The sequence below is a fragment of the Cuculus canorus genome, chromosome 19, assembly GCF_017976375.1.
Source record: "Cuculus canorus isolate bCucCan1 chromosome 19, bCucCan1.pri, whole genome shotgun sequence".
Classification (NCBI taxonomy): Eukaryota; Metazoa; Chordata; class Aves; order Cuculiformes; family Cuculidae; genus Cuculus; species Cuculus canorus.
The window spans coordinates 11,618,929-11,631,246 of record NC_071419.1 but is presented as its reverse complement, the minus strand read 5'-3'; the positions used below and the strand labels follow the sequence as shown (position 1 = coordinate 11,631,246).

Sequence of the window (12,318 nt, the reverse complement as noted above, 5' to 3'; positions counted from 1 at the left end):
AAACAACTGCTCATCTGGGCAGATACGCACAGCAAGTAAATCCCCCCTCCCTTTGATATCTGCTTGTAAGTTGAAGGTGGAGTTAACTGGAAAAACTGCTCCAAACACCCCTGTGAGCCCCACTTGTGCCCCTTCCTCTGGCCTGGAAGCACAGCCCCCTCTGCACCACCGCAAGATCTCTGCTCTTCCTCCTCCAGGGAGGATTTCAGCTCTCCTTTTCCTGGCTCCAACTGAGCTTTACAGCATCCAGAAGTTGACTGAACTCAGTAAAGGGCCTACAAGTCCTGCCACGACTGCTCCAATTCACGAACCTTGCTCTTCTGTCTCAGCTGAGCTGGTGGCAGCACAAGGACAATTGGGACCCATTTGTGCTGCCCATATGGACCCCTCAAGAGCATCTCACGCTCCCCAACAGCCCCCATGGTTCTGGGTGGCCAAGACAGGCTTTAAGTATGAGCAAAGCAGGACAAGCAGTCTCTTGCTATGTGCTTGGCCTGCCCAGGCTGCAGGCTGGGACTCCAGTTCACACCTACAAACACAGCTCTCAGAGCCCTGAGCCCCCCCAGGCTGGTGCACGATACACCATCCCACGGCACCACCAGTTCCCAGTGGGCGCAAAGCGCTGCTGCACTAACACAACCTCTGACCACACATATATCAAGGGAAAGGAGGATAAATCCAGCAGCCTGCATGGGAAGCTTTCTCGTCCTCTTGTTTCCACAGCTCACTCCAGTACCGGCTGCTCAGCCTGAAGCGGCTGGGTGATGGGAAGGAAGGGTGTGAATGCAGCCCAAAGCTCACCTAACACAGCCACAAAGGGTGGAAGAAGACTGGCAGAGTGCTCAGGGAGGCTGCTTTCAGACTATTCCCCTTGTACAGTCTGAAATTCTGAGCTCTGGTCACTCTTCTTGTGCTGGTCAGGCTGTGATCCAGGCATGAGGTCCTACAGTTTCGAAGAAGCTGCCTGTGGCCTCTCCACTGCCACTACTGTACCCTACAAAACCTTCACAATAACAACCAACCATTAAAATCCTGCAATGCTCAACCATAGTGCTGTAGTGTGACATTCTCACGCTTCGCTATCCATCTCAGAAGATGAAATGCCAGCCTGCAACCGCTCTCTACCCACCTCTGGAAAGCGAGATTTTCACACAGCCAAGCGCAGAGCCGGGAAGCTGGGGCAGCAGCCAGAGATGCTGCATTTTCTGCAGGCTTGGGGATACATCTTGAGCTCTCCCATGGGTTTATATTCAGTCATAGGTATAATGCAATTTCTTGCAGCAGCAGGAAAAGCTGGAGCCTGTGTAGCACCAGGGAAATGGCTCTGCCTGACCCCTGATGCAACCTGCTGCACAGGAAGCCTGGCAAAGCAAGGCTTTGGGCATCTCTCCTCTGTGTTCTGCCACAAGGCTGAGCTGCACACAAGAGGTTTTGTTGCAGAAGGGGTGCAAACAGGCCCTAAGTCTTCACAAAAGGATAAGAAATGATAAATTGGACCCATACAGAGTTCAGGCTGCCACCATTAGCCCCACTGCCTCCCTGGCAATGTGTTGTTCCTGTGTGTTCAGAACCTTTCTGCAATTGCTTAGTATAAATCTAGCAGCGGAAAGTCTGTGCATAAAATGGCAAATGTTGTGTGGGCCAGATCTGCTCAAATAGCACCCGGGAAGGCAGGGAGAGGGGACATCATCTCACAGAAGAAAAGGGACTGGCAGCACAGCATCTACACCAGTCCCCAGCTATCTGTCCACCCACCATCACCACCCACCTCCTCCTCCTCTGATTCCTCTTTCCTCGCTGTCAGAGCTCAGGGCACAGATCCAGCAGGTTTTTCTGTGGAACTGTGTTCGCTGTTGCTGTGCCACCCACTTTTCCTGCTGCCACACAGAGGAGCAGAGCCCCACGTTCGGCAGTGACCGTTTCTGAAGCAGTGATGCTGTCCTCTCTCCAGCAACTGCACTGAGCCAAGATCCTGACTGTGTACAGCTCTTCTGAGGCAAAGTGTTTGGAAATTTGGAAGGAGAAGGAAATCACTCTGAACATGTCCTGTCTGCCAGCAGGAAAAAGGCTTCTCTACAGCCAGCAGATCCCAGTGGAGTCTGACTCTCACTCTCAAGTTTTCCCACAACACAGAGAGGTTGCATATTCAAATTCACTGCAAGCAAGAGCTGCCACTGCAACTGTGAGCAGCCAGCCCAGGCAATTCCAGCAGCCTCCTGCAAGCTCAGTCTGAAACTCATGCATCGCAGCATCCCCACTCAACACCAATTCACTCTCCTATCAAACCAAAGAGCTTTCCCCTCAGAAGGAAGAACATCATTCTGCGGTGCCCTGGACACAAAGTACTGCTCCTCCCAAAAAACATTCCTCCCCAGACAAACCAACCTGCTCTGTGGGTGAGGTCTCTCTCTGCTCTGAGCATGCCATGTTGTCACATCATGTGGAGGAGCACCTCCTGTATGTACAAGGATGGGCTGAGACAGTTGGGGCTGTTCAGCCCGGAGAAGAGAAGGCTGTGGGGAGACCTTAGAGCAGCTTCCAGTACTGAAAGGGGCTCCAGGAAAGCTGGGGAGGGGCTCTGGATCAGGGAGTGGAGGGACAGGATGAGGGGAAATGGTTTTGAGCTGAAAGAGGGGAGATTGAGATGAGATCTTAGGAAGAAATGTTTTGCTGCGAGTGTGGGGAGGCCCTGGCCCAGGTTGCCCAGAGCAGTGGTGGCTGCCCCATCCCTGGAGGTGTTCAAGGCCAGGTTGGATGGGGCTTGGAGCAACCTGATCCAGTGGGAGGTGTCCCTGCCCATGGCAGGGGAAGGGACTGGATGGGCTCTGAGGTCACTTCCAACGCAAACCAGCCTGTGATTCTATCACTCTTAACGGTTACTGGTGCTATCTGAAAATACCTTTACAGAAACCTAAAGCACAAGCAGCTGCTGAAGCCTCTTCAGTCTCTTGAGTCACACAGAACTAATGCTCACAGCTGGTTGCACAATTTAAAATATCTTTCCCTGGGGCTATTATTAGACACTTTTATTAGTGCTTTATACACACCCAGAGAACACAGTTCCAGAGTCAGGCACAGGCTGTGTGAGCCAAGACAGAGGAAAAACAGCACTTGTGCTTAGGTTAAATAAATCACTCTAATTCCCATGTTAACTCTCACTGCCACATCTAAGCCAGAGAAAATCGCAGAGCCTGGTGTGAGGCCAGGAGCGAACATGAGTTGAGAGCTTTTAACAGAAAGTTTCAACAGAAACTACCCTGAGCTGCTTGTGCACGAGTGGAACCCAGCGCCAGAGCAGTGACAGATGCAGTGCAGGGAGCAGAGCCCCAGGCAGCTCGCTCTTCCACACAAAGGACCCACATTTCAACAGTTCTGTCCACACTGTGATGAAAAACAAATGCAGAAAAACTATAAGGGAAACTTTTTCGTCCCGTGTTTCCACTGGCTTTAGCTTTAACAACAGTGGAACTGTGCCTTCCCATAGCTGCGACTCAGCAGCAGCCTCCTAAAAATACACCGTCACACACCAAATTAAGGGGAACTTTCTTGGAGAGAGGCTTTCTCTCTTCCACCCATTTCAGACAATAACGGAAGTGCTACACCAAGAGGTGTTATGAAGCAGGAGTCCCGAATGCCTCACAGCTGTTACATCTGTTGGCAATCATTTGATTTCTCTTCCAACGTGAACTCTCATGTTCCGAATAAAGCTCCCACTTCTTTTTCATGTTTATAAGTGGAGAAAGAATAAGCGTCCTGTGCCACCGCAGTCATGCTCAGGGTGCAGGGCTCCAAGGTCTTCTACACCAAGGGATTATGAGGCGAGTGCAGACAGTATCAACCCTAAAACCCAGCTGCAAGCCAAGCAGTAACCAAACACGCTGTGAGGCAAAGGAAGAAGGTCTGCTTGTTGAAAGCACCAAGGACATGAGGCAGAACCTTGAGCAGAGACCACTTGCATCCATGCCAAACCTACTCTCCTCCTCCTCCTGGTTGCTCACCACCAAGTCCTGGACTCTCATTCCTCATCTGTGCTCTCGGACCCAAGGTCTCTGCAAAGGTGCTGAGTGAGTTGAGCCATGAAGACATTCCTGCACATAAATACAACTCAACAATGGATTCGTTTTCAGTCTTCAAACCTTGGTCCCTCAGAACATGCATTATTGGCATAGCTCACAAAACTGAACTCCAAGGTGGCTGTGAGTGAGTCTGAATGGTCTGGCAGCCACAGAAACACCCTGAAGGCTTTCTGTTGCATTTAAATCTGAAAGCAGAGCCACAGAAGTGAGGCATTTGGCTTTTGGCACCTGGACTTGTAATAAGTAATAATCTATTTAAACATGAAAAATGCTAAGAGAGCAGGGCAGCACGGCTGCAGGGTGGAAGTCTCTGCCTTTGCGTGCCACAGAAATCCGTCACACTTACTTTGTAAAAGTGGGAAAGGATTTGAAACAGGGGGACTTGCAGTTTCTGCAAAAAAGAAAGAGATTTAAATATTGAGATTGGCAGAGACCTCACTGCAAGTGACACAGCTCTGGCCGCCTGCTCACGGATCCTTATCTATACTCCGCACTGTGACAGGATGGGGCTTTGTGTTTACTGCAAATCATGACATGTCCAGCTGTGGATTTTCTCTCTCAGCATTTTCCTAAGTTTCTCATGGCCAAGAATCTGCACCTTCCCTTCCCATTTTGAAAGGTCCAGAGATTTTAATGTACATTGTGCTACAGCGATGGAAACAGTCAGCTGGGCAGGGAGCAGAGGAAAAGCTAAAGAGGCAAGAAATCCTTTACAAATGTTTTTTTGCGGCCCCAGCTGTAAATATCCAGATTCACCATGAAGCGTCCTCAAGACTGAAGCTAGGAAGGAAAACCAGGGTGTTTTAACTTCACTGGATGATATCCCAGAGGAGAGAGATCCTAATCTTTGCATGTCACTTCAGGTTGAGAATGGACATTTTCTGCTGAGCACACCTTGCAGACTGACTCTCTTCCAGGTGTGACTGAAAGGAATGGAAACTCTAGATGCTCAACGAGCCCTTGGTCAACAAGGGGCCGTCTGCATCCACCCCGTGGGGCACTGGAGCAGAAGCAGTGACTCCCTGCACCTCAGACCCTGTGCATTCCCTATAGCTTCCAAGTGAGGTTCTTTAGTGTCAAACCCGTGCAGAAGGGAAGAAATTATTAGTGTCAAACATTCAGTCATCAGTTCAGGGTGTTTACAAGGTAGTCCCACGTCCAAAGTTATGAACTGATGCATCAGTGAACAAAGCTCTCAGAGCTGCAGACTTGCCCAGACTTGCTTGGAAGGAAAACATAACTCATTAACTTCCTCGGTCAAACACAGTGAAGCCTTCCTGCTAAATATTCCAACATGACGAGGATCCGAGCTGTTCAAGATGGCTTCAGCTGGAAAGGCCAGCCAGTAAGGAATGAAGATGAAGACATGGATGATGCTTGGCAAACACATGAATAGACAGTGCTATGGAACGGGTATGGAAAGCACCAGCTGGATTCAGAACGCTGCTGACCACCTAACAAATTTCTATTACCCAGCATCGCACTGACTACTATTTGCAGCTGATGAGATCTGCATCTGGAGGAAGATCTTCCCTGGAACAGGTTCCTAGCCTGCTTCTACTGAGCAGCAGAACTGGGCAGGTTCCTCTAGGCACCAGTCTTTCACTGTTTGTGCGCTCTGCCTCTGCTTTGGGAAGCGCTGTATTTATTAAGTGAACACACGGATGCTGACAGGACTGTCCCGTGGCTTCAGGCTTTCAAGGGCTCTTTCAGCACCCGAGAGGTAAGTAAGCTTTTAAGTCCAAAGCCAGACATTCTACCTCCCCCCTAGAAATCACTTTGATCTGGAGGAGGAGCACAGCAATGGCAAACACCTCTGGCTACACCGCAGTGAACTCTCAACACGAGTCCTCTCCGGGTGCTCCCCAGCCTACAGGGCTAACGTCGTGTCCTCATTATGCCTTCCTACAGACGTGAAAACCATTGTTAGTCTGCAACACAAGTTCAAGCCAGTTGCTAAACATCGCTATTATGGTATTTTAGGAGAAGACTGCTGTTTTTTTTTCCTGGTCTGTATATTATGGGCTATTTTGTTATCCATGCACTGTAATGTCTCTGCCACAGCACAGCCAGCTCCACCAACGCAACCGCTCAGAGAACAGGCAGGAAAGTGTGGGAGTTTGAACGATTAATGGCTTGCTTTAGGATTTGCTAATATTCCACTCCACAGATTCTCCAGGCAAAACTGAAGCAAGAGTTCACCTTTTTCTCCCCATGTATTGGTCTATCCATGACCCTTTTCACCATGTCCTGTCCAGCCTCAGCCCAACACAGGCTCCGCACTTGAGGACTGCAACCACGGCTCATAACACTGGTTGTGCATTCCCAGTTTTTGCTTACTGCTCCCACTCTCGCCTCTATGTCTTTTATTTCTATTGTCTCAACGTCCTTCCTGTTGTCCCAGAGCTCCCAAGCAATTGGCAGGATCTCACCCACAGAGACGTGCTGCTGAATGGTTATTTTAACTCAGATATCTTTCTTCCTGTCTATAAGCTGTCTGTTCAACAGGACAAGTCTGGAACAACTTCAATGAATGTGGCAACAGAAATAAACACTTCATTCCTGGAAACCTCAATTCCATGCAAATGCTCAATGGACAAAGAGGCTCTTATTTACCCAAAGCAGCAAAGTGATACTTTCTTAAACGACGCCTTTCCCTGTGTTACTCTTCTTCCAACAGTGAGAACTGTGCTCAGACAGTAATCCTTCACCTGAGCACATCAGTTTTAGGCTGCTTTAAATGCAGCCTCATGCCTGTGCAATTCAGTTACCCCTTGGTCAGCATTCCCTGTGTTCTCCAGTGTGGGAGCTCAGCCCCTCTTTTTCCTCACTCCTCCAGCATGGCCAGCAGCAGGCTTGGACCTCCCAGCTCAACAGGAAGGCAGCAGTAGCAGGCTTGTACTGTTTGCAAACCAACCAACAGATGAGAAAGAGATTTGCCAAGAGATTAACTACTTGAACGGGATTTGTACTTCGTAACCTGTGAGCCAGCTGGGGGCGTCTCAGGAGGCAGAGGTGCAGGAACTGGCTGTGCTAACACCAAACTGTCATCAACACCCAAGAATTGTTACGCCCCAAGCATTAAAGCTGGATTCAACTCCCAAAAATCCCAGCCTAAAAGTCACATCCTCCCAGAAGAAATCCAACCGGATTTGGATGTGTTGTATGATCACTGGACTGCAGAGAAGGAGCAGAAGAGGAAACATGGTCAGGAGGGAGGGAGAAGGAACATCCCAGCACTTCTAACGCGCACAGTGGACTCCTCCCTTGTGCGCACCATGACCACCTGCACTTCCAGGGCAAATCAGCCCTCTTGGACCGGCAGCTTGAGGACCTGAGCATCCTTAACTCTGTAGTGACATCACCCATCAACTCAAGTCTTGAGAACACACAGTGATGCTGACAACCACCTCAACGCAACGATGCAAGATGCTTCACCCCAGAAGCTTGGCAGCAGCCACTGTTGGATCCCCGAGCCTGGCCATCCATTAGCGTGCATGACAGGACCTGGTATCGGAAGGGCAGGAGCAGCAACAGACCTTGCACAGGGGACTCAAGCGAGCATCACATCTGCTTCCACCACCACCAAACAAAGCTTCAGGAGAGATTTACATCTTGAGTTTAAAACTGATTTGTGCTCTGCTGTTTTGCTGCTTTCCATAAAACCAAAGGTTGGTTCTGCTCGGTTGCTATGCATGACAGACATCCTGCCTATTTCTGATTAAAAGACCACTCTGCTTCGCACATGCTAAAAATACTGGGTTTATGCAGCAAGTGCTGGTTGAGACATTTTTAATTACCCGTCTCCTTTAAATAGTTCCATGCTAAGACTAGATGGGAATCAGAATCCGTATTATACTGGAGGATGCTGCTTGCGTACCTTTTCACTCTCTAAATGTAGCAATCTTAAGTGCACTGCACACATAGGAAAATACAGTGCACAACTGAAAAATGCTTTGCACTTAGAACTAATTCACTAAAAAAAAAATACAGCATATAATATGAGGAAATAGGACTAAGCCTGTGTTTAAACTTTTCCCGTGTCCTTAAAATTTCGAGAACTTGCACCTCTCAGACTTTCCCAACAATTTTTACTTCTAAACCAAAAGGAGGAAATTAACTTTTTTTTTTGTCTCAATCTCACCTCAGCTTGGCACGAAGCTGATTCTAAAACAGATATTTCCCTTGCCCCCTAACCAGCCTGAAATAAACCCTGCAGGAAAGAAAAGCTTCCCTGTGTAAATATGAATGAAAAGCACTGACATTTTAAACACTGTAAATGCTAAAATTTGTTCCACTGGAACTTATGACAATAACAGCTTCCTAATGCAGCAGAGGAAATTGAGACATATTTATACAGCTTAAATCAACCCTGAAAGTTAAAAATATTTCCCAATTCCCCACATAATTTTCAATGTTGTCTCTTTCACATTCAAAACACCCAGCAAGTTTAGACATCAGTAAATACTGCCAAGTTCAATTAGTTTTTTTCTTGCAATGGCTGTATTTTAGGGTATTCAACTAAAGGATTTCTTTTTTTTTTTCTTATTGCTTTGCTTTTAATCTTGTTAAAAGTCTCAGAATTCCCTCCATCCCTCTTGGCCTACAGCTGCTGTAATTCTTCATTTCGGTAAGGAGTCATCCAAAGTGTCCCAAACAACAGGTCAAGGTAGGATTATGCAGCACACACTAAGTCAGAGGTGGTCACTGCCCCTGAGTCTTCCCAAAGTCAGGTAAACAGTGAGATGCGGGAGAGACGTCAGCGTGTGGGCATTAACATGTCTGGTTTCACACTGCATCGCTGCAGGGCCAAGCCTGCACGGACCCAGCCAAACCCTGCTCTACCCGCTCCAGCCACGCACGGTGCAAGAGGAAGCCATCAAGCCACCAAAACTGAACACAACTCCCATATCAGTCCCTTTCTGGGGACTTTTCCATCTCATGCTCAGGCTGATAATCTCTTGCTTTTGCAGGAAGAGTACTGCCCACGCTGGCCTTCAAATACTGTTCGGAATTTAGTACAAAGAAACCCTGCTCAAGTCAAGACTCGGCAAAACAACCACCACTAAGGAGTGTTTTCTTGAAAGCAGCTTTACAGCACCTAAGATTAACAGCTCACACATCACTATGAGCCAATTCCATCTTTTGGGATCAGGCCATTATTGTCTGGACCTTGCTTAGTGCAGTAGTGAATAACCACAAGCTTCACGAGACTTGGGACCTCTGTGTCAGCTGCCTGCGCTCCAGAAGAGGCACATGGAAGCAATCCACAAATTTTAGAAGATATTATTTTTAAAGCACTGTGAAACTTCCAGGTTTCATAAAAAACCAAGTTTTTAGGGCTGTAGAGATTCTTTCCCAGTAACACAAAGGTCACTCTCCCAGTCATGACATGGATGGCAGCTCAACAGCCCTTCTCCATCCACCCCGTGGCTCCATCACACCCTGCTGGGAAAAGGACTTTCTGCTAGTAGATGGACTCAAACACAGTCACAAAGCAGCGTTTGCCGTGCAGATCAGGAACTGCTGCTGGTTTATGGACAACAAGAGGCCACGTTACTCAGATCGGGATACCAGGTACCTGTAGTCACTATGACAAGGACTGGGGTAGTGCATAGGGAACAGACATCTGAAATCCAACCTTTCCCTTTCTGGCTGTCTTATTCCCACTTAGGACTCCCTACAGAATTGCATCCAAGTCTGTTTTAGCTGCTGACCTTCCCGCCCTCCTGTCCTCCCCCTCACTCCAGACAGGGAGTGGTCGATGGTACTACAAGTCAGGATGCTGACACACGGAGAGAGCATCGCGTACTCGGCTGGATGGCCTAAAGAAATTCTGCTGCTCTCTTTGTTGTCACTGTAACTGAACCTGTGACACAGAACTCATATCCACAGAAAGCAAGTGGTACAGGGAACGAAGCATTTAACGAGTTCTCAGGCTGCTCCACCAGGACCTACGTTCACCTCCCAAACCTGAGGACTGTTCGTTACAGCAGCATGTGTTTGGTGATAGGCAGCAGATGGGAGTGGGGAGGATGGAAGTGTCAGTCCTTCTGTCATTCTCAACCACATTATCACCAGCTGCTTCCCTGCCTGTGTAAAATCTGCTGGCTGGAGCACAGGAGAGGACAAGCCAACAACGCTGGAATCAGTCCCAAGAGTTCACGTGGCACATGAGAACACTAAGCCACACAGTTTGTCCCACCAGCCATGGAAAGAAGGAAAATGGGGAGGTAAGGACACATTAGCTCTTCCAAAAGGAAGTTAGTGAGAGCTTTGCTTGGACACCCAGGCATGCAGATGGCTCTCCATGGCCTCTCTGATCACCAGTTCCATTCACAGTGTGACACAGTGATGCTCACTCAAGCTGTGATGAATGAGAACATTTGGACCGACTCCTGAGAAGAAGAAGAAATAGAAGAGAAGAAATGGCTTGGTGCATGATCTGGAAAAGAGCACTGAATGGGACACAACAGGAAGCAGCACAAAGATGAAGTAAAGGGGGTGGGGGGGGGGGAACAGGCTGAGAAAGAGGAGGGATAGATAAGTCAAAGGGGAAAAGAGAAGTTTATACATCCCCATGCAACAGTCTGGCTTTGAGGAGTGTGTCAGGCAGAAAAAAATTGCTTCCAGCCAGAGCCCAACTCCCCTCAAACCAATCCCAAGCCATTCACTTAAGTTCCTCAGGTTCCGTGGCTCAAAGAAAAGCTTAGTGGAGGCCCTTGCTGTGCCTCTGCAGCCTGCCAGGCCCCGGGCTACACCACCAAAATAAACCAACCATACGTGTGGTGCAGACAGAAACACTTCCAATGAACTAAAACGAGAAAATTGTACGAAACTCACTACTCGGTTTGTGAGAATGTCTGGCTGTGTTTTGATATTTACTGTGAACTTTTACTCGTGTGCTTTCGGTGTTGCAATTCGGACAGAAACAGATTCTGGAGGATGAGTGTGATGTGAGGTGGTACAAGGAGATGGCGGGGGGGGATCTGTGAGATGTGTCACTGCAATGACGGGTCACTATTTAACAGCAGTTCTGACAGAACACAGTCACACATTTTATGTGTGTGCTTCTTGCCAGTGGTTCCCAGAACACCCCCACGCCTGGCTTTATGGACAAACCATTTGATACGAAGGGAGATAATTCCGTCATTCCTCTGCAGGCCACACAAGGCTTGACAGGAATGAAAAAAGGAATAACCTCAGGCTGCTGCTTTCAAAGGGCCCCAGAGGAGTCAGGAACCCAAACAGCAGTGTTGGCAGTTACAGACATGCCCTTGAGGGCTTTGAACCCCCTCAAAGGAACCACTGGTACCACCTCCAGGAGACAAGACATAAGGAGCAGGCCTGCTGAGAGGCAAGTGGCCACTTAGGGCAGTGAGTCAGGCTACTGACTCCTGGCAGCCAGTGAACTACATGGTTTTGTGTCCTGTCTGCCAGCCTGGTTGGGTGACTGAAGCCCCCGAGGCCTCCTGACTGCTGCTACCGAGTGGAACAGGAGTAAAGAGTACAAGGACCTGAAACACAGAGATGAGCTCACCTGATGGGTTCTGCTTACATCGCTTTTCTTTAGGTTTTTCTGTCCCCGAATGTACAGCTGTAATTGTGGTGAATGCTTGGATTAGTACAGGATTTTGCCCCAAAACAACACACGCAGTATTTTAGTAACAAACAACATTTTTCCCGTTCCCTATCACCCACTCTTCTACCGCACGTGGGTTTTCCAACACGGCTTCATTCTCTTTCAACATGCTTCCAGAAAGCCCCTGAGGCCAACATAAGCCCCCTCAACAGATGCTGTGTACCCTGCTCCAGGGGGAAATCCCTTCCCTTACCTGTCCATTCGAGCTAGCAGAGTGAAAAACACCATGTCACGGTACCCTTGAATGGGGAATGGGGGGAGGCAAGCCAGCCTTTTCTGCTGGCATGTTATTTATCTCTGGATCAAGATGCTGAAATTACATTTCATCTCATCTGTCTGTTACATTCCAATTGTGGAGCCTAAGAGAATCACAGCATCCAGGAAGGCAAGGGGTTACACTACTAGTATTAAAATCTTGTATAGAGAACCACTACTTGGACTTAAAACTCAAAAGGATACTCCAGAAGGGAGGTAAATTTTAATTTCTTCTTCACATGTATTCTGGTCCTACATTTACACATCTGATGTAGCAAACCCACAAACAGCTGGAGTCGAGTTACAGCGATGTGTAAATACACTACCACATTTAGCATCGCTGTA

The 12,318-nt window shown here is 48.3% G+C and overlaps 1 protein-coding gene across 17 annotated transcripts in view; it reads right to left on the bottom strand.

The window, feature by feature from the left end:
- ZNF618 (zinc finger protein 618) overlaps nucleotides 1-12,318 on the bottom strand; it is a 162,972-nt gene that overhangs the window by 17,161 nt on the left and 133,493 nt on the right. For all 17 annotated transcript variants that reach the window (XM_054084602.1, XM_054084586.1, XM_054084591.1 and 14 more), the window contains one exon: nucleotides 11,617-11,673. In XM_054084602.1, the coding sequence (XP_053940577.1) occupies nucleotides 11,617-11,673 (57 nt within the window). The remainder of the gene's footprint in view (nucleotides 1-11,616; nucleotides 11,674-12,318) is intronic.